We start from the raw sequence: 18,474 nt of genomic DNA, 5'->3' as shown, positions 1-18,474 counted from the left end.
ACTAGTTATAACTCAAGCTATGTTGAACTTCTTGAAAATTGAAAAAAAAGGATCCTACTTGTCAGTGAGGTCAAGTCTTTGGTTCTCTATACATTGCACTGTTTTAGAATGGGTGGGTGGGAATTGTACTGCATGCCTCTGTCTCCTCACGTTTCTATGTTTGTAGAGTTACAAAAGTCAAAAGTTTAATTTTATGAATTTTGTTTCGAAAGGTCTAATGTCAAAAAAGTTTTCTAGATACCATCTCATTCATCCAGGATGATCCAGCTGTACCCCGTCAAACATGAAAGCATTAACAAATTTAAACCTCATCAGTTTCATCACCAAACACATATTTTACTCTTGATCAGCACCTCCTGGGTTCAGGGGCAAATAGTTACTGCGTAGTGTTCTTAGCGGTGACAGTGGAGCCTTGAAGCAATCTCCGTATTTGGTCCCTTAGAAATTGGTCATGGGGTCTGTTTTTTCGCTTTGTTACGTCATCAAGCGTAGCCCTAGATCTCATTATACAATGTACTGTTAACCATAACAAAATACATCAGTTCCGACAGTAAGTCATAGCAGGTGACATGTGATATGTATTGCGTGGTAAACAAAATCTGCAATAGGTGTTAATATGCACCAGGCTTTTGTGAAATGGTTGTAACTTTGTAAACCAGTGCGACCAAAGGAGGCCTGAGCTCTGCTGTGGAACCCGACCGAATGTGACATTTCCGTCAAAGGGATTATGAACGTAGGCATATAGGTATACTGTATGGGTATGTGTTACGCGAAACAAAGGTTTGCAATGTTTAGACCTCCTTCCCAACCAAAATCCGCCTTTAATTGTGAAAATCATCTATGTTGCTCCGAAGGCTACCTAACATATGATGGTCAGTCATCCTTAGGCTGAAGAACGTACAGTAGCCTAACCAGACCTAAAATGAGGCCTAGGCAAACTTAGCCCAGACATTGTTGTTTCCAAATAGGCCTAAGCTAGGCCCAATTCCTATATGGCCATGAAGTAGAAACCTTGACTGATGTATGGTAACTCTTGATGCACCTTGCACTCTTCTGGCAGTGCAGTGTTTAGTTTCATTTCCAAACTGATACACAACTTGGGTAAGATATGTACCTGTCAGATTCCCCTTTGTTAAAAAATGTATTGCCTAAGACAGTAGGTTACATCACTGTATATATACCAAACACTAGTATTAGGTGGCATATAGTGAAACAAAGGCAGCCAAACTTGAAAGTTAGCCTATCAGAAGTGGTATTTTTGCCAGAATCATACAGCAGATGCACTTTCTCTTGTGTTTGCATCCATATAGTATCAACGTAATATTGCAACAAATGGAGGGAGGTGGGACAGTGGGGAGTCATGCCTGTAATAAAGTGCATCCCCCTCCCATGCAAATTAAGTTTTAAGGAATAGAGGGGCTTTAGGATTGTTTTACCAGAGCAAAGTCGGGAGATTGGGATTGCTGCAATCCCCTACTCCCTGGTTCTGCCATTGACAGCGAGTTGCTCAAAAGTGGCCATAAAGCAAGACTTGGAAGTTGACCACAGATGTAACCAATCTTTATCTGTCTAGCATATTTGTGTGCAATTTAGAAAATTACCTTAACAAAGCTGCCCTAAGGAGCCCTGCAAACATACAGTAGCATCATCATATACAGTATTATACCCTCCACCAAACAGAAATATCACAAGACACATATAAATTCAGAATGTTTATTTTCTCTCTACAGATTTTAATTGTGGACACTTGTTTAACTGGCTGTAGCATTCATGGCAGAGGCCGGCATACCACCCTCACAAACTGACCACCAGGCAGAAGGTTCATCATCACCCAATGACAAATCTGCACCAGTGACTCAATCAATTTTTAAAAACGGACAATACATAAACCCATGGGACACGTGGGAGGATAACACATTGAAGAAGTTCCTCAAGTGGGTTCTCTTTGACAAAAGTAAAATCAACCTTCCTTCTGCATCGGTGAGAAGACTTCATTGATATTTATGTAGCCGACTTTGATGTCCAATGATACAAAATGTCTAGTCTGAGAAATTCACAACCAAATGTTCCTTTGAGCTCTTTCATAGGAATTTCTTTTTCCATAGAATAAAAACACTAATGTGTGATGTACTGTAAAATTTATCAAGTGTCCATTAATCTTGTCTACAAGTTGCAACAACCCTTGATTGGACAAACACAACAAAAATCAGTTTCTTGGAGATAGCTAGTAAACTAACATTCTTAAAAATCACAAAAGAATGTGTTTTAGGTAAATAATTTCATAGAACTACACTATGCTACTGGAGCCTGGTCTTATGGCCAAAGATAGATGCTTGCATCCTATTATTGAAGGATTTTCTTAGTTCTCCTTTAATAGTACTCTTTTCTTCCTTCCAGGAGCTGGATACTACACTTCCTGTGAAAGAAGTAAACTACGAAGAGCTGAAACGACCTCCGCCGCCAGGCAGCATTCGAGTAGTATGGATAGGCCATGCTTCAACATTAGTGCAGTTTGATGGTATCACATTCCTAACCGACCCTATCTTTAGCCAGACTTGTGGTCCAAAGGGAATTATAGGGAAAAAGAGGTATCGACCTTGTCCAGTGACTGTGGAGGAACTTCCAGAAATCAATGCTGTCTTTACCAGTCATAACCACTTTGATCATCTTGATGAACATACAGTCCGAGCACTCAACGAGAGATTTGGAGAGTCTTTGAGATGGTTTGCTCCGTTGGGTCTCAAGCAGTGGTTTCGTGACACGGGTTGCGAGAATGTGGTCGAGATGGATTGGTGGCAGGAGAGTTGTTTGGAAAGCCATCCTGAGATACTTATAGCATTTACACCAACACAACACTGGACCAGAAGATCTGCCAGAGATTACTGTAAGACCCTTTGGGGTTCATGGGTCATAAAAGGTCCATCTGCTAGTTTCTATTTTGCAGGAGATACTGGCTACTGTAAAGGCTTCAAAGAAATCGGTAATAGGTACGGACCATTCAGTCTGGCAGCTATACCAATAGGAGCTTACGAACCACTGTGAGTAATGTAATAAACATAATAAAAGAAATTATATCAGTACTTTTAACCTCTGGGCACTTAATTTTTCTCGTACCGGATGTGTTTAAGCTACTGTGCAGTTATAAGAAATCACATGTGGTTTTGTTGCAACTGCAAAGGTTCATTAGCCTGTAATTTATCTCTTTGATACGAGAGGAAAGACTTCATTTTGTTTGCACATGATACTGTAGCATTAGCGTAATGTGAGTGATTGTGGTTGGGAAGTGGATCATGGTTGTGAAACCAAAACCAGCTGCCTAAAGCTTTAAATGTACATTAGAGAAACAATTAAAAGGAAATGGGAAAGTAATAAAAAGTGAAGAACATTTACTGAAAGCTCTTAATCATATCTTCTGCTCTCCATTGTGGCTATAGGTGGTTCAAGAAAGCCTTTCACATTAGCCCAGAAGAGGCTGCTAAGGTCCACATAGACGTCAAAGCTCAGAAATCTCTTGGTATTCATTGGGGAACCTTCCGACTGGGTTCTGAGGTAATGTATTCAAAGAACCCATCTCAGTGGAGACATTCTCACATTTTGCAGTACGAATGAACAGAAGAAGGATCAATGTTGGATGGGTTACTGATGGTTTATCCAGTATCTTGTCAAAGTTCATTAGAATTGCAAATAAATTCATTGACTTGGTAATTGCCAGTGTTTGTTAGATATCGTTTATCGTTGCTCTACATATCCTGTAACAGCAGTAGTGCTGGTTGGAGAGAAATTCTTGACCATTACAATTCCATATATATGCTAGAAGTTAAAACAGTCACTCATATTCAAGTTTCAACAGTGCATCTTCTGTCACTAGGCACTGTAGGGGGAGGGGTTGGGGAGGGGGGGGTTGGCTCTGGACCTTCAGAAAAGTATTACCCATGGTAAACATGAAACAATTTGGAGGTAATTAAGGTTCAACAAAGTTGTTCATTACCACATTTTTGACAATATTGTTGAAGTTCTTGTCTTTCTCTATGAGCTGAACAGTTGTAACCTGAAGTCTGCTAGAGAAGTGAAAAAATTGTAAAGAGAACCAAATTGTATGCTTTACTTGGATGGGATATTTTTAGCTTTGGGAAATGTTTAACATTTATACGGATTTGCAAACAAATGAAAATTATTTTGTTTCAAGTGGCAAAGTATGTAATACAGAGGTCTAAATAATGGTATATTGTTTCCCTTTAATCTATACCATTTTTCTTCTTAAACATGAAAATAATCTTCCTGTTTCTAAACAGCTACTTTCTCTTCTCATTTTCCATGCAGTTTTATCTAGATCCACCAAAAAAAGCCATAGAAGCGATGGAAAACCTTGGCCAAAATCCAGATGACTTTTTCACCCTTCACCATGGTGAATCTAAAATTATTACTGCTTAAGATTGATATTTAGAATAATATGTAGGATGTTACCATAGGTATATATGGACGTACAGGGTACATAATGAATCTGACTTAACTCTCAAGCACATATCGTAAAAATTTCTTCGTTTTAAAGACCTATTTGGCATTCAATATCAAAATTACCTGTGCAAATGCATCTCTCAGAAGTGGTCAATTCAATGAGGATTACAGGATATATAATATGTGATAATCCAAAAATGTTGCATTGGATACTTCTCCTCGTGAGAAATTCTGACTTTTAGTGCTCTGCATTTGCAAGCATGTTATTTTATAGTAGAATAAGGACGAAGAAGTCATAAACAGATTGAAAATAAAATTTAAAATAAATGTTAAGCACAAGGAATATATGTGTTTTTGAAGGTACACCCCATAAAACGATGTATGTTTTGTGTTCGGTAAGTGTCATTTATTTGATTTAGATTATGGTGAGGAAATCAATAATGTTTTAGTTGAAAGTCCTTTTTTCCCTTTATTCTTCTTCAGTATCTTTTGAGTGGAAAATTGTATCTGAGCTTTAAATGTTGTTTAGTATGTTTTCACATGTTAGTCTATATATCTATACATATATATCTATATAGTTCAATTAGTTTCAAAGTGTAAGACTTTTTAGAGTTTTATTGGCATAGGATTATCAAAAAAATTAATATTTCTTCAAAGTATCATCCGTTCATCAATCATTTGTTCTTAAATACTTACATAGTAACTAGAGTAAAGTATTCAACAAGTTTTTGATTACTTCGACATGTTTCCAACAGTTCTGAGAAACATCTGTGTGGCTACAGGTTTACAAAGTTGTCCTGGTTTTTGTTGACAAAGCAAATAGTGTAATGACTGGCAAAGTTTAGTAGTGCGATTTGAAATTCTATACTTAGGAAATCTACCTCTAACTGTTTATTGTACAAGATCAAATCTTTTCTCAGTCCCATTACTGAATGGAGTTTTCCTTTATGCTTTCCAAAGAATCTATCTTAATACTGTACATATATTTGTATATTTGTAGTTAAGAAATACAGGTGCAAAAAAATCCAAAGAATTTTAATAAAAATGGTTCCAGAACTTTCATTGTGCAAATCCTAGGTAACATTGAAAAGAATTTCAACAAGACATGAACTTTGATCAAAACTTAATTGAATCAAATGTACCAATTCTCAAAGTCAATTCTTAGTTACGCAATTTATCTCTTAACATGTGAATATTCATAAATGTAAATTGCAATCATTTTGTGAATATGAAGCTAGTCATATGTGTGTAATAAATATTAAATAATCAAGTTAATCAAGCTAATTTGCAATAGAAAACTATATATTCCAGAAATTTGAGAGTAATGTCTAGTGTCATCTTTGTTATATATAAATTACTGTATTTTTTTTAATTAAAAATAAGAAAGAAGACAAAACAATCATAAACAAGAAATGATGAATAAATAATAATATTTGAATGCATCAATTTTATTTATGTGACAAAGTTTTTCTACAGTTTCTATGAACACAGCTGCTTATTTACATTGCTAGACAAACAATTACTTCACATTAATCATTAAAAAAAAATTCCTCTTTTCTTTAGGGATCAGATATTCTAAAACAACAACAAACTATTACTTCAGTTCAAGAACCAATTCAAGTTGATTCAGAGAATCACTGTTTTATCATCAGTGCTGGCCCGACCAAGTTTGCTGGTATCTGATGTGCAAGAGTGTGGGATCATATTTCAAGATTGGTAACGGGATCCTGATTCATTCATAAAATGCACTAGCAAGATAGATAACAACAAACTTATGCAGTACAGTGATACCTAGTTGCCATTACATCCTGGAATGATCTGGATACAGTTACCGCTATTTGCTCTTGTACAATGCCATAAAATGCATTTGATGATATATCATTGAAAACCGATAAGGAACGTCGTAATTCCACTGTAGGCGTTTGTCACCTGTATGTGTATATATATATATATATATATATATATATATTTGTTAGACAAGTTATGACTTATATTTGCAAACAAGCTACAGTACAAGGTGTTGTATACACAATACTGAATTTGGCACATTACGATATTTATTGTACTGTGTAAGGTCCAATACAATAGCAAACTACACTTTACAGTGATAACATTGACTATCTAGACATTCTTTCCTGGTTTTAATGTCGGAATACCTAGGTCTTACTGTACTGACTGGTAACTTCTACCAGTATATGTCACACTGTGCAGCCGAGTCATTCTAGAACAACATGTTGTTCATTTCCTCTTAATTGCACCGTTACATCTCACTGGACAAAATATGGATGGGTAATGAATCTTCCAGTCACATGACCTGGACATGACATGTCCAGATTACCCAGAAATTTCTTAACTGACTGGTAATGGAAGATATTAAAGAAAGAGGAATGTCACACATAACCCGAGTCATTCTCATATAACATGCTGTGAAATTTCCTCTTAAAACCTGTACCAGTGAATTCCAATGCCAAAAATATTGGTTGGATAATGAAGGATCCCCCTCCCCCCCCCCCCCAACTCCTCAATTCATGTGATCATGCATTCTCAGTGTACTTCCAAACATAAAACAAGTTGTCTATCTGGTAACAGACTCTCAACATATGGTATATAGACAAATATTTTCAAGTAATGGACTAGTTTTTTTTTCTTCAAACTCAAACGACCAAAAAGTAGCAAACAATTTTAATGAAATGTTTTTGTGATGAATGCCATCAAGTTTGCATCAGAGAACAACGTTACCATGTGAATTCAACATGGGACTCTCTTTGATACAATACTGGAGTGAAATGACACACTAATGTATGATATAACTTTGGACAGGTCTAGCACACTGTAAATATGACTTTGAAGTGATGAACTACAGGATTGTAGAGAAATGTTACTCAGCACTGTAGCCATTGACATGGAGATTGACTAATCACAATACCTTACCTAAGTTTGGTAATCATTAGACCCCAATTTTTGACTTGCAATTCTTATAAGAGGTAGGTATATTCATTGAGACTATTAATTAAAAGAAAGACCTGTCTTCATAATCATGATTAACAATTTACAAGTACGAAATTAAAAATAAGCATTTAAAGTTCAACCTAATTTTTTCTTTTAACCAAAATATACCTATCAAGATGTAAAAAATCCTCCTCCCTCCTTGAATCCTCCTCCATCCTTGAATCCCCCCCACCCCCCTCTCCACCAGTATTCTCCTGTTGGCATAGGAACCTTTTAAGTATTAAAGAAAATGGCTTCAACTCTTCTACATACCAAAAAAACATGAAAACTAAAATAAAACTTATAAACGAATATATGTAAACATAAAAGTTACTGTTGATAAAAGAAAACCTTCCTTATGTTGTTATTGATGTAAGTGGGGATGTAATTTGGTAAACTATGAAAAAATGTATTTTCTCTACTGTAAAAGCTGAGGTTTGAATTATAAAAACATTCCTTCTGTACCAGAGGGATGCATTAAACTTGTCACATTATATGTACCCAGGGTCTCCAACATTTTTTTTTTTATATAAAATTTCTATAAAGATTCACAAAACAGTAACAATAATTACAATATGCAAATTGCTTATTTCCTTTAAATTAGCATTTGATAATTAATTACAAGAGAGTACTGACCCTGCAGGTACCAAACCACAGTCAGAATGGAGTATGTCTGCCTGAAAAGTTAACCTTTGTCAAAGTCGTTGATGGAGTTACTGAAGTGACATTTCTTTGGCATGTCTTCTGTCATTATCAATTCTCTTGATACTTGGATGTTGAAGGGGATGAAATAAACAACTGATGATCTAAATGGTAAAAATTGGGAGGTTTGAATTTGACTTGTCTGAAATTCCTAGGTCCCTCCCACCTGTAGTCTTTTCAAGCAGGTTTTACAAGGAAATGGTGAACACATTTTGGTCCTGATTAACGCCGAACTTTACGCAACGCTTGATGTTGGTCCTCACTTTTACCGAACCTATGACATATTGCTTACAAGTTACAACAAGATTGTATCGAATTAACTTTTGAAAGCCTTCTTGCTTGCTTCATCAATTCAATCATGGTAAGTGATTAGTTATGACTCCATTCCTTTTTAAGAATTTCATCTCCCAGATAATTAAAAAAAAAGAAAAGTCAATCGCATACAAAGAGAAAGTCTCAAACTTTTAGATGTATTTTCCCGACTTGAAATGAAACTTGACTAGCGTGAGCTACTGACCTGGATTTGCTATGGCATATAAAAGTAACAAAACCATACCAAAGAGTTACCTTCAAACCCAAAACCAATTACAAAATGTCCAACTTTATAAATGAAATATTACTGCACAACTGTAGCAAACAATAAAACTGTTTTTTTTACCACCAATAAACTGTGATACCTGGATGACTCTGAATCACAACCGATGATTTATTCTGGTTATTTAGTGTGTAATCCAAAATTGATAAATGTTAATGTGAAATTATCGCATAATAATTACAAAAATAATCACAAACTTCAAATGATAAAAATTTATTATAGCACACAATAAATACTTGTACTTGTTGATAAGATTAAAAGTCAACCAGTATTGTCTAAAAACAACGTTCCACGACTAAACTTTTTGGCATTTGGCAACGACCCATTGAATCATCCCTCTCCCCATGTCCTCCCAAATTTGTCATTGGTAATGTCACTGGAATATGGTTACTGATGTGATGGTTGGGACTGCTTCCGTGCCACAAGTTTGTTGACCTCGGTTTGAAGACGTGACAATGTAATCCTGAGATTGGTACACAGGGCCATGTGGCCAGTATTATGATACTTCGACTGTAGATAAGTTAACATATTTTAATTTATGATCTCGCAACCCACTGGATACCCTTTGTGAGCCAAACATTGGATCATAACCATAGCTTTGATGCTGTTGGTCTAAATTATGCAAAAAAAGTCCAAAGTTTATAGTCACATTTGGGTCTAACACTTTCAAGGCAGTCTTTGGGTATTTTCTGGCTAAGTCAATTCATGGTCTGTTTTGTCCTGTTTCAGTAACAAAGGATACTGTTGATACAGTAGTTCCCTACCAGTAGAAAAGTACGATTAAAATTGTTGAGCACTCTTCGAAAACTAAAACCAAGTGTGAATGTTGCAAGACCTCCGTACAAAACTTGAATCAATCATCATGTTTTGGAATAAGGTAAAGGTTTCACAAACAGACAAAAGCATGCTGTTATGTATCAACAGGTACAGTAACTAAAAAAATATCCAACGCTTCAAAATTCATAACCTGAAACTGTTGAAAAGATATGGCAAAAAACAAAGGAATGTCAGAAGGTTAAATTATGATGGGATATTTTCCTTCCTTCCTGTTTGACTTTACTTCCTGTCAAATGGGTCCATATTGTTTTTAACACAAAAATTTGTTAAAATTAAAATGGATGCAATTTTAAAATCAATTACATAAAATAATCACTCAGACTTTGTCAATTGGAAATGAGTATAAAATGCTTTTGCTAAAGAAGGAAACCTAGGGATAAAAAAATTTAAAAAATCATTTGGAAATATTTCTTTTCCAAACAAAATCACCAATTTCAGTTGAAAGCTCCACATATGATATGAATAAATAAGAGAAAGCATTACATTTTAAGCTGCTGAGCAGGTTTCTTGGAACAAAAGTTTAAATTATGTGAATATACAAGCTTCAGATGAACACAACTAATTTTGAAAGTTTGACACATTTCTTACATGAAAAACTGAACATTATCTCTATATTTTGTGAGAATACCACAAATACTATCATTTTATCTATATGTTTATTGATTTGGTGCAAATTTTATTTTAAGAGCAGACATAAAATTTCACGATCTAAATTTTTTCTGTAACCACCTTGGTGAGTTTGAGTGACCTGACCGCTTGATAATAACTGATGGCATATATCACATTAAATAAAGGGACATTAATGCATGCGATAATATATGATAAAATTTGGCTGTGACAATTTCGTGGGCAACAAGCAGTTTAATAATACTTTTGATTCACACTCATGTCCGGAGGAATGCGGAGTTACGACAGCCACAGTTTCCAAAACGTTTAAAAAGTTGAAATTTGACAATCATGTCCAAAGGCAATGATTTTGAGCAATGAGTTTATCAACACCGCACAAAGGAAGCTACACAAATTTCAATTAAACCTCACTTTAGTCGTGCAGAAAAAAAGAGGTGCCATGGAAATGTATTCACCATCAATCCATTAGAGATATTTTGGAGAACTATTTTACTTGAACCGATCGAACACTGATAATTGATGTCTATACAAAGCTAAAAATATATCTTGACATACACTCCATGCTGTGACGTCATGAAATCTGGTAGTTGCGAGGGTCTGATTACTGCTATCAAATTCAAACTTGTGACTGAAACATTTATGAGAGATACGAAGCTTGCAATTATCGCAACAAATTCCTGCACATATTTGAGAACAATTTCAAAATAAAACTTTGTCATTACAAATCTACTGCATATAAGAAAGGCACAAACCAGCGTGTCCTTCTACCAAATGTGATATACCATTTCCAACAAATAATTTCTATTCGCTGTCAATTTTGTTTAACCTCTAATTGTCCGACACCAAAGCAAAGAGTAAATGTCTGATTCTCTCTGAAACAATAAACCAAAACTATTTCTTAATGAATGTACAATATTGTCTAATCAAGTAGTGCTTGTGCAATGATACTCTATTGGAAAATTTACAAATCATTTGCAACTATCCTACAGTTGATTAATTAAAAGAAAAATTAAAGTGGAGTAATTTCAGAAATCTGCTATTGACTCCTATACTTCCATGGAAGTCTTAAATATTTCAGACCTGAGAATATCTCTACAGTTGCATACTTATCTACAAAAAAAGGGGGGGGCAGAGAATGTGCTACTCCTAATTAATACTTCTAATATATTCCCCCCCCCAAAAAAAAAATAGGGAACATGATACGTTCACCCTAGCAGGATCTTCTTGAGTTTAAAAATAAGCCAACTTATTTGAACATATCATAATGTTCATCTTAATTCAACATCCCAACTAATCCTCAAGTTGCTAGTTCAATATTCTGTAAGGACCCTATCCAGTTTTTCTTTTTGTTCAAAAGGGTACAATTAGTCAGCAATAGGCTTCCACAGCTAATATCGAAACTTCAGCCTTGATTGTTGTAAGCAGAGTAAGTTAGGCTACTTAAGTAGAAAGTGTGAACGTAGTGATGGTCTAGTTTAACAGTCGATGTTTCCTTGGCAAATTAATTAAACTTTGAAAGAGTTCATACATTATGATCTACTGTGCTATTCAATCAACAACATGCAAAATATGATTTGCTTTTCTTTGTATTCATTTTGAGCAGTTTTGACAAAACCTAATAGGAACAATGTGAAAGACCTTCTAGCAATTTCTAACTACTTGCAACATATTAAATTTTTGATATATCTACAACCCTACGTACAGATAATTCATTTCAGATGAATGGGGCATAGGGTAAAGGCAACCTTACATATTCCTGAAAAAATATTCAAGTAGTTACCAAATATGTCCATTCAAAAGAAGACTGTGATACAACAGGTAGCAATACTGTAATACTACAGTAATAACCTACCACATAACAACTGCACTTTAACAGTTTCCTTCAAGATACTAACATCTTAAATTCAAACTTTAATTTCTGACCAATCTCCCATCTGACCCCTTATTAAGTCCACAAAATAATAGTACAATTACTGTTAGTATTTGACATGTATATATATATAAACTGTACTGTTGGTTTTCATAATATCTTATTAAGTGATGAACACAATTTAAATCATCGCTGTAATTATTATTATTATTCTAGCACACTCTCAAAGATTTATTTACCGATTGAATTATCATACAATCATTCATAGTACAAAACTCTCAATAATAGATGCAGAGTAAGTACTGCTCATCTTCCCCTCCTCTCATCTTCTCCTCCTCTCATCCGCCAATATTTATCAGTCAAAACAATCTTTTGTTCGTTATACACAACGTTGTACTGTCTAAGTTATGTGAAGATATTAACAGAACAATTCTGTTTCACTTCTCATTATTTCAATTTTGATTATTCCTTTGGAAATCGTCTTCAGTTGCTGTGTTAAATGACTGTAACATGTAGCCTTTGCAAGCTATATTGTACAAATGACTCTAGAACTTGAGAACTGTGTGTGTCCTTCCCCAACCACTTCAAATAAATAGCAACATGCATTGCGCTTATAGCAAAGACCATGTCTGGGGGGAAAAAAGAGGCCCATCATGAAAGTGAGAGGAACACCAGGCTGAAATATTAAACATTATCTTAAAATCAGTCCTAATGAATCAAACCAATATCACATAGCAACTATACATTATGCTTAAACAACTACCTCAAATCCTTCTGAGTAAATCTGGCCATCCTAAGAAGTTCAATGATTACAATATGTCATTAAAAGTCAGCATCCACAATTTTAAGTGCTACATTGGGCATCAACATCATAGAATACCATCATAGAATGATGTTACTCATGCCTTGAGGATGAGATGACCTTAATCAATTTGTCATTCATCCCAACTAATGAAGAACATCATTGACCAGCTGCAAGAGCCTGATGAATGGATTTGATTTTCTAAGTTTCCACTTACCATTTTGTTTTTTTCTAACTGCTTGATACATGGAAACCATACAAAAGTTTCCTTTTATCAAGGTGAAACAAACAACTTATTAATAGTAATCAAAACTAACAAAAGAATTGCTTTAGGTTCCTCTTCATGCGTTGGAGTCTCAGATCCTCCAAGAGGAAGCCCAGCTCTCTTTTAATGGCCTCCCTGTCATTACCAAAGTTGCCTTCTTTCCACCATCGAAGCAAAACAAAGAAAATTCTATCCGACTCCGAAGTCTTCATGGTCCTCAGTTTCTTCAAGTCATCCTCCAAGCTTACCATGTCTGCAAACTCTAGGAACCTCGCTACTTTACGGTGGTCAACGTGCTGGGACAATCCATCAGCAAATTTACGAAAGACGTCAGTGACGTCTTCAACTGAAGAAGATAAGCAGAATAGAGGAAAATAGCAAATATAAGACTTCACAAGTCACATTTCACCGGTGCAAGATTGAACGAATTGCTAAGCATACATCTATGTCGAAACGCATTCCGTAATGTAAATATGATCAACAGTAATTGGTGATTGTTTTGATTCAAATCATCCTTGTTTAACATACTTTCAAGCACAAAAATACACGTCAGAAATAAAGTTCTCTGAACTTTGGATGAATTGGGATGAATCTCATCCTTTTCTTTACTTCTAAGAAATAATTAAAAAAATAGTAATACTACATCTGTTCTTGTAAATATCACTGCTACCTCAGTGCTTGTAAAACTATGCTGATTCAGTTTCAATAAATTAGTGACAATTGCTAAACAGTATATGTTTGCCCACTGACAATGATACTGATTATATCTCTGGTACTCAAATTGGGATTGAAAGAAATTCTTGGCGAATAACCAAAAATTTAGAACGAAAATTTGTTGCCACTTTTTTTTTAAAAGGGGGCAAATTCTTTTGAAAAATTACTTTAACGGTGAAAAATGTATATATTTTTTAAACTACCCCTGAATCGTGAAACAATTTCTCAATGGGAGAGGGATTATGGATACCTCCTGCCCGTACAACACTTTCCCAGGCCACAATACCCAACACTGGAGGGTTGCCAAGATGATGAACATGAAATTGGGGTCACCAAGCAAAGAGGATATAGATTATTTCTTGCTAATGAGCATTGATAAGTACCTTGGGCTTCCTTTTCCGATGTTCGAGACCAATCCCAGCAATGTTTAGTTGTGTCATTCTCATGTTTACTGCTGTTAGAGAAGACTGAACGAGAGGGATAAAAACAAAAAAAGTAAAAAAAATTCAAATATTTGTGCAAAGCTTTACTTTTTCATTCCAAAGTAATAAATATATCTGAAACATATGTATTATACGTGCAACTTGTTAATTTTCACCATTAACCAAATGATTATATTCTTAAAATGTTTTGAGTTATAGCCAGTGGAGAGCTGGTACATCTCATAACAACTCAGGATATAAAAAAAGAATATTTCTATATATTATTGTGCAGTCAAATTACTGTGATCATCGTTTGCATTAGAGTTTATAGGCAAACAGTTCTTACATCCAACACCTTAACCAACACAGAAGAAAATACAAGGAACATGTAATTCGGTCAGCCCCCCAAAATGCATTTGGTCGAAATTCTGTTGGTGCCAACCACAATACAGGTTGTGCATAGATATACAGAAATACAGAAACCCAACAGTAAACTTACAGTTGAGTGTCATGTTGGAATTTCCAGCTAGAACTAAGTTTCCATGACCAGCAACATCAATAGAAGGAATGTCTTCTTTCTCAGCCACTTCTGTAAGAAAGAAGAAACATGTATACAAAAGATATGCTTAAATGCATTTTTGACCTACAATAGTTGAGGAAAAAGGACAGAAACCCTTTAGTAAATACTACAGAACTACTAACAATAATGTGAAAATATTAATATGAAAAAAAAGAGTGGAATCTCTTCGGGCAGAAAATCTACCGATGAGTCCTACAGCTCAATATTATAAAGAACTGCTCAGCTTCAGAGCACTCGTATTGTCAGTACGAGCAGTATGAATATCATGTTTCTATCAGATCAAGGTTAGGAACTGTTTGTACTGTCAATAACAGTGCTTTGAAGCATGATATTGGAGAACAGTTTAGAGAGGTATTAGCATTAGGAAATTGTCCCAACTGGCTGTACAGTGACATGGCGGTTCATACAAAGTTGCAAACCTGCACAAAATACACATAAACCATCTGAAAGTAGCAAAGTTCATGTAAAGTTACCAAAAAGAAATTTCAAGCAATCTTGTAAATGATCCATACCTAACAAGACAGAGTACAAAAACTTTACATATGTTATGCATGTACAGTATGTATAGCTACCTTTTAGAACACTCACCTTTCTCATTTTCAGTGCCATGGTCACCTTTCACCCTCTTCAATGGCCTGTCATCATCAATGTTTTCTTTCCTCTTAAACTGAGATGGTCCAGGGGAGCTTGATCTCAGAAAGTCAGGAGAGTCTTCTGAGGAATTCTGATTATCAGCAGATTGCTGTCCCATAGGACACATTGACTGTTGTACTTTGTTTGAAGATGAAGCCCTCAAGTCATGACTAAAAGATTTAGAACTATCACCATGATATTCTGTTGGTCTCAGGCAATCTTCACGATGTGAACCTTTTCCATTAGAAGTAGCCAGATTAGTTGATATTTGTTCACATGTATCACTAAGGTCACCAGTACTTGCAGTGAAACCCATGAATTTGTCTTCTATGGATCTATCTAATCTTAATTCTCTTAAACTGGAATGTGTTTTATTGTAATAGCCTGAACCGTCCTGTTTCTGGTGAAACGATAGTGTTTTGTTATGCGTGTACTGGATTTGACTGATGTTGTTGACCTCGGCAAATGCATTTTGGTTGTCGTTTAAATTAATGGCTGAGTCTGTGGAATCTTCTGAATCAGAGGAAGTTCTTATGGCACAGGAAGGAACAGCTCTGGCCTTCATGTTAAAACCATGATCATAATCATCCCCTGAAAATGGCCATAATGCCATGGGCAGCACATCTTCACTTTGGGAGTCTTGTTGGCTCCTAGTAGTGGAACCTGAGGCGTAGCCTGTGTCATCATCATCCATGGTTCATATAATGACCTTTCACCGATTGACAACAAAAATCTAGAAGGTAAGAGAACATAAGAATGAGCATTTGCAAGACCTGTTCCCCAACAGGTAGTTTAATAGGCCATGTATGGCAGGAATGAACTTGGTAACTTTGTATTTACAGAGGCTAATGATAGGGTAAGCAATCACTAGCAGTGTTACTATTAATACTAGTGATACTATTAAAGTAACCCTTTTTCTCCACAGTTGGGTAAAATAAATAGCTGCACCACTAGATACAATCTAATAATACCGTTAGGGTATTACAGGAATAGCGTTTGGACTAGGCCAATACTGTGATGGTGAAACTAATAAGAGCTGGGATTAATTGCAGAATACACCTTAAATCAGTAGACACCCTTTACAAAAATTAATGGCATCATGGTCACTAGTGTTCGAATGATTATATGATAATCGGTTATTACCGATTAGCTCATGTGACAATCGAGACAATGCCAATTACCGATTATTTCAATGTTTCGTGGAACTGGCCTAATATGATTTAGTGGTATCCAACTTCTAGGCCAATACAATCAAAGATGTAAATAAATGACTTAACGTTTCACAGTAAAGATTAATGAAGCAAATAAAGAACACTGTAATACATGGGGCACTGCATGTTTATAACAATGAGTCGCAATATTGCAATCCCACCACAACACATTAAATGACAGTGCTGTACAGACTATACAAGGGGAAAACAGACGCCAATGGCTCTCTGCCGTGGCTTCGCAGTCGTGGTGAAATAAATGCATTGTTAGTGTGCGTCTAAACTAGGGTCACACTAATTAGCGTCAACTCACGACAACTCACGACAACTCAAGACAACTCAAGACAACAGGTTTAAAATACCATCAAATACCATCAAATACAATTGATGTTATCAGAGTATATCTGGAAACACGTTTAAAAGTGACTGGAACCAGCGTGCATACAGATCTTTCACGGGAAAAAATGTTTTTGTCGTAAAAATCGCCAACTTTTTTCTAACGTTGAATTGGACGACGTGATGCCATTGCGCTTGCGCAATGACATTGGACCGAACCATTACACTACAGGTAAGTGTAATTTTTCAATAACATATGTAAATTACAATGGAAAAACAATAAGTATTCATTATTTTAAAAACATTCAATGATTTGACGGAGAGAATAATAAAACCGGGCAAGATGATAGTAAGCAAGACTCTGTAAAATTAATAATAACATATGTAAATTAAAATGGAAAAATAATAAGAAGTATTCATTATTTTAAAACATTAAATAATTTGATTTGGAGTTCATTCACCATACTTTGGTGCTTTATTACTACGACAACCCACCTTACCGACACTGTACACAAGGTACTTTCCAAACCTAGCACAAACCCACTCATATTATAATGGTTCGGTCCAATGGCATTGCGCAATCGCAATAGCATCACGTCGTCTAATTCAACGTTAGGAAAAAGTTGGCGATTTTTACGACAAAAACATTTTTTCCCTTGAAAGATCTGTATGCACGCTGGTTCCAGTCACTTTTAAACGTGTTTCCAGATATACTCTGATAACATCAATTGTATTTGATGTTATTTTAAACCTGTTGTCTTGAGTTGTCTTGAGTTGTCGTGAGTTGTCGTGAGTTGACGCTAATTAGTGTGACCGTCTAAACTAAGTCCAAAGTAATGTTGTTAGTGTGTGAAGTTACCATAATATTTTCTTCATTTGGCCTACAGGCTATAATGGGAACTATGTGGTTGCTGGGTAATTTAGTTAAGCCAAGAGCTGGTCTTGTCATACTCTGTTAGTCCTGTACTTGCTGTTCTGAGCCTAGAGCCTAGGTCAGTATTAATATTAACTAGCAACATGCATTGCGTTTAACATTTGTATTGATATAGTAAGGTATATAGGCTAGGGGTGATGCGCGAAAACAAAAACAACGCCGCGGTATCTGACAACTCGGTTCTGAACCAACATAGCTTCTAAACTAATGTACTGACGAAACTAGTTCTGTCTAACTTGCTGTAAACAATACAGTAAACTAAGTTGACTTTAGTTTGCTGACAATACCTTTTCCTTGAACGGCCGTTGCATGTAACGGTGAGAAATTCCCAGGTCTCAAATTAGAGGTTGCTCCTTACTATCTTTTCTGTGCTAGGCGATTGCACATTACAGCTGTACATAGCGTAAATTCCTATGTTCTGTATACAGTATAGTACACTATGCATGGCAATAAGGGACGCCAAAGATGAAGGTAAAGTTCGTAATGCTTTGTCTGTCTACTGTACC

General features: G+C 35.6%; 2 protein-coding genes across 5 annotated transcripts; one reads left to right on the top strand and one right to left on the bottom strand.

Annotated features, from left to right (window-relative positions):
• The first annotated feature begins 73 nt into the window (after positions 1 to 73).
• Positions 74 to 9,667, top strand: LOC139960934 (N-acyl-phosphatidylethanolamine-hydrolyzing phospholipase D-like). 4 transcript variants are annotated; one of them, XM_071959651.1, is made up of 6 exons: positions 74 to 745; positions 1,731 to 1,980; positions 2,398 to 3,038; positions 3,435 to 3,549; positions 4,321 to 4,405; positions 6,108 to 9,667. In XM_071959651.1, the coding sequence occupies exons 2-6, from the start codon at positions 1,771 to 1,773 to the stop codon at positions 6,173 to 6,175; spliced, it is 1,119 nt and encodes a 372-aa protein (XP_071815752.1). In that variant the 5' UTR covers positions 74 to 745; positions 1,731 to 1,770; the 3' UTR covers positions 6,176 to 9,667. The 4 variants fall into 4 exon arrangements, with proteins under 4 accessions (XP_071815752.1, XP_071815751.1, XP_071815750.1 ...); XM_071959650.1 differs by having other exon boundaries at positions 92 to 758; XM_071959649.1 differs by having other exon boundaries at positions 96 to 733.
• Positions 9,668 to 9,800: 133 nt separating this feature from the next.
• Positions 9,801 to 18,400, bottom strand: LOC139960933 (uncharacterized). Its single transcript, XM_071959648.1, has 5 exons — positions 18,256 to 18,400; positions 15,446 to 16,223; positions 14,777 to 14,866; positions 14,239 to 14,322; positions 9,801 to 13,487 (listed from the first exon to the last, which is right to left on the bottom strand). Exons 2-5 carry the CDS (start codon positions 16,182 to 16,184, stop codon positions 13,189 to 13,191), a joined length of 1,212 nt encoding a protein of 403 aa, XP_071815749.1. The 5' UTR covers positions 16,185 to 16,223; positions 18,256 to 18,400; the 3' UTR covers positions 9,801 to 13,188.
• Positions 18,401 to 18,474: the final 74 nt, after the last annotated feature.

The sequence above is a fragment of the Apostichopus japonicus genome, chromosome 20, assembly GCF_037975245.1.
Source record: "Apostichopus japonicus isolate 1M-3 chromosome 20, ASM3797524v1, whole genome shotgun sequence".
Lineage (NCBI taxonomy): Eukaryota > Metazoa > Echinodermata > Holothuroidea > Aspidochirotida > Stichopodidae > Apostichopus > Apostichopus japonicus.
Note: the sequence above shows the minus strand (reverse complement) of the source record. Positions and strands in the feature narration are given on the sequence as shown.

What these genes read in the sequence shown, in the direction of transcription:
- LOC139960933 (XM_071959648.1), bottom strand. Translation starts at nt 16,184, where the DNA reads ATGGATGATGATGACACAGGCTACGCCTCAGGTTCCACTACTAGGAGC. An exon ending in TTCCAACATGACACTCAACT is followed by an intron (nt 14,323 to 14,776) that starts GTAAGTTTACTG and finishes CCTCTCGTTCAG; the next exon opens with TCTTCTCTAACAGCAGTAAA. An exon ending in ATCGGAAAAGGAAGCCCAAG is followed by an intron (nt 13,488 to 14,238) that starts GTACTTATCAAT and finishes TATCTTCTTCAG; the next exon opens with TTGAAGACGTCACTGACGTC.
- LOC139960934 (XM_071959651.1), top strand. Translation starts at nt 1,771, where the DNA reads ATGGCAGAGGCCGGCATACCACCCTCACAAACTGACCACCAGGCAGAA. An exon ending in ATAGGAGCTTACGAACCACT is followed by an intron (nt 3,039 to 3,434) that starts GTGAGTAATGTA and finishes TTGTGGCTATAG; the next exon opens with GTGGTTCAAGAAAGCCTTTC. An exon ending in CCTTCCGACTGGGTTCTGAG is followed by an intron (nt 3,550 to 4,320) that starts GTAATGTATTCA and finishes TTTTCCATGCAG; the next exon opens with TTTTATCTAGATCCACCAAA.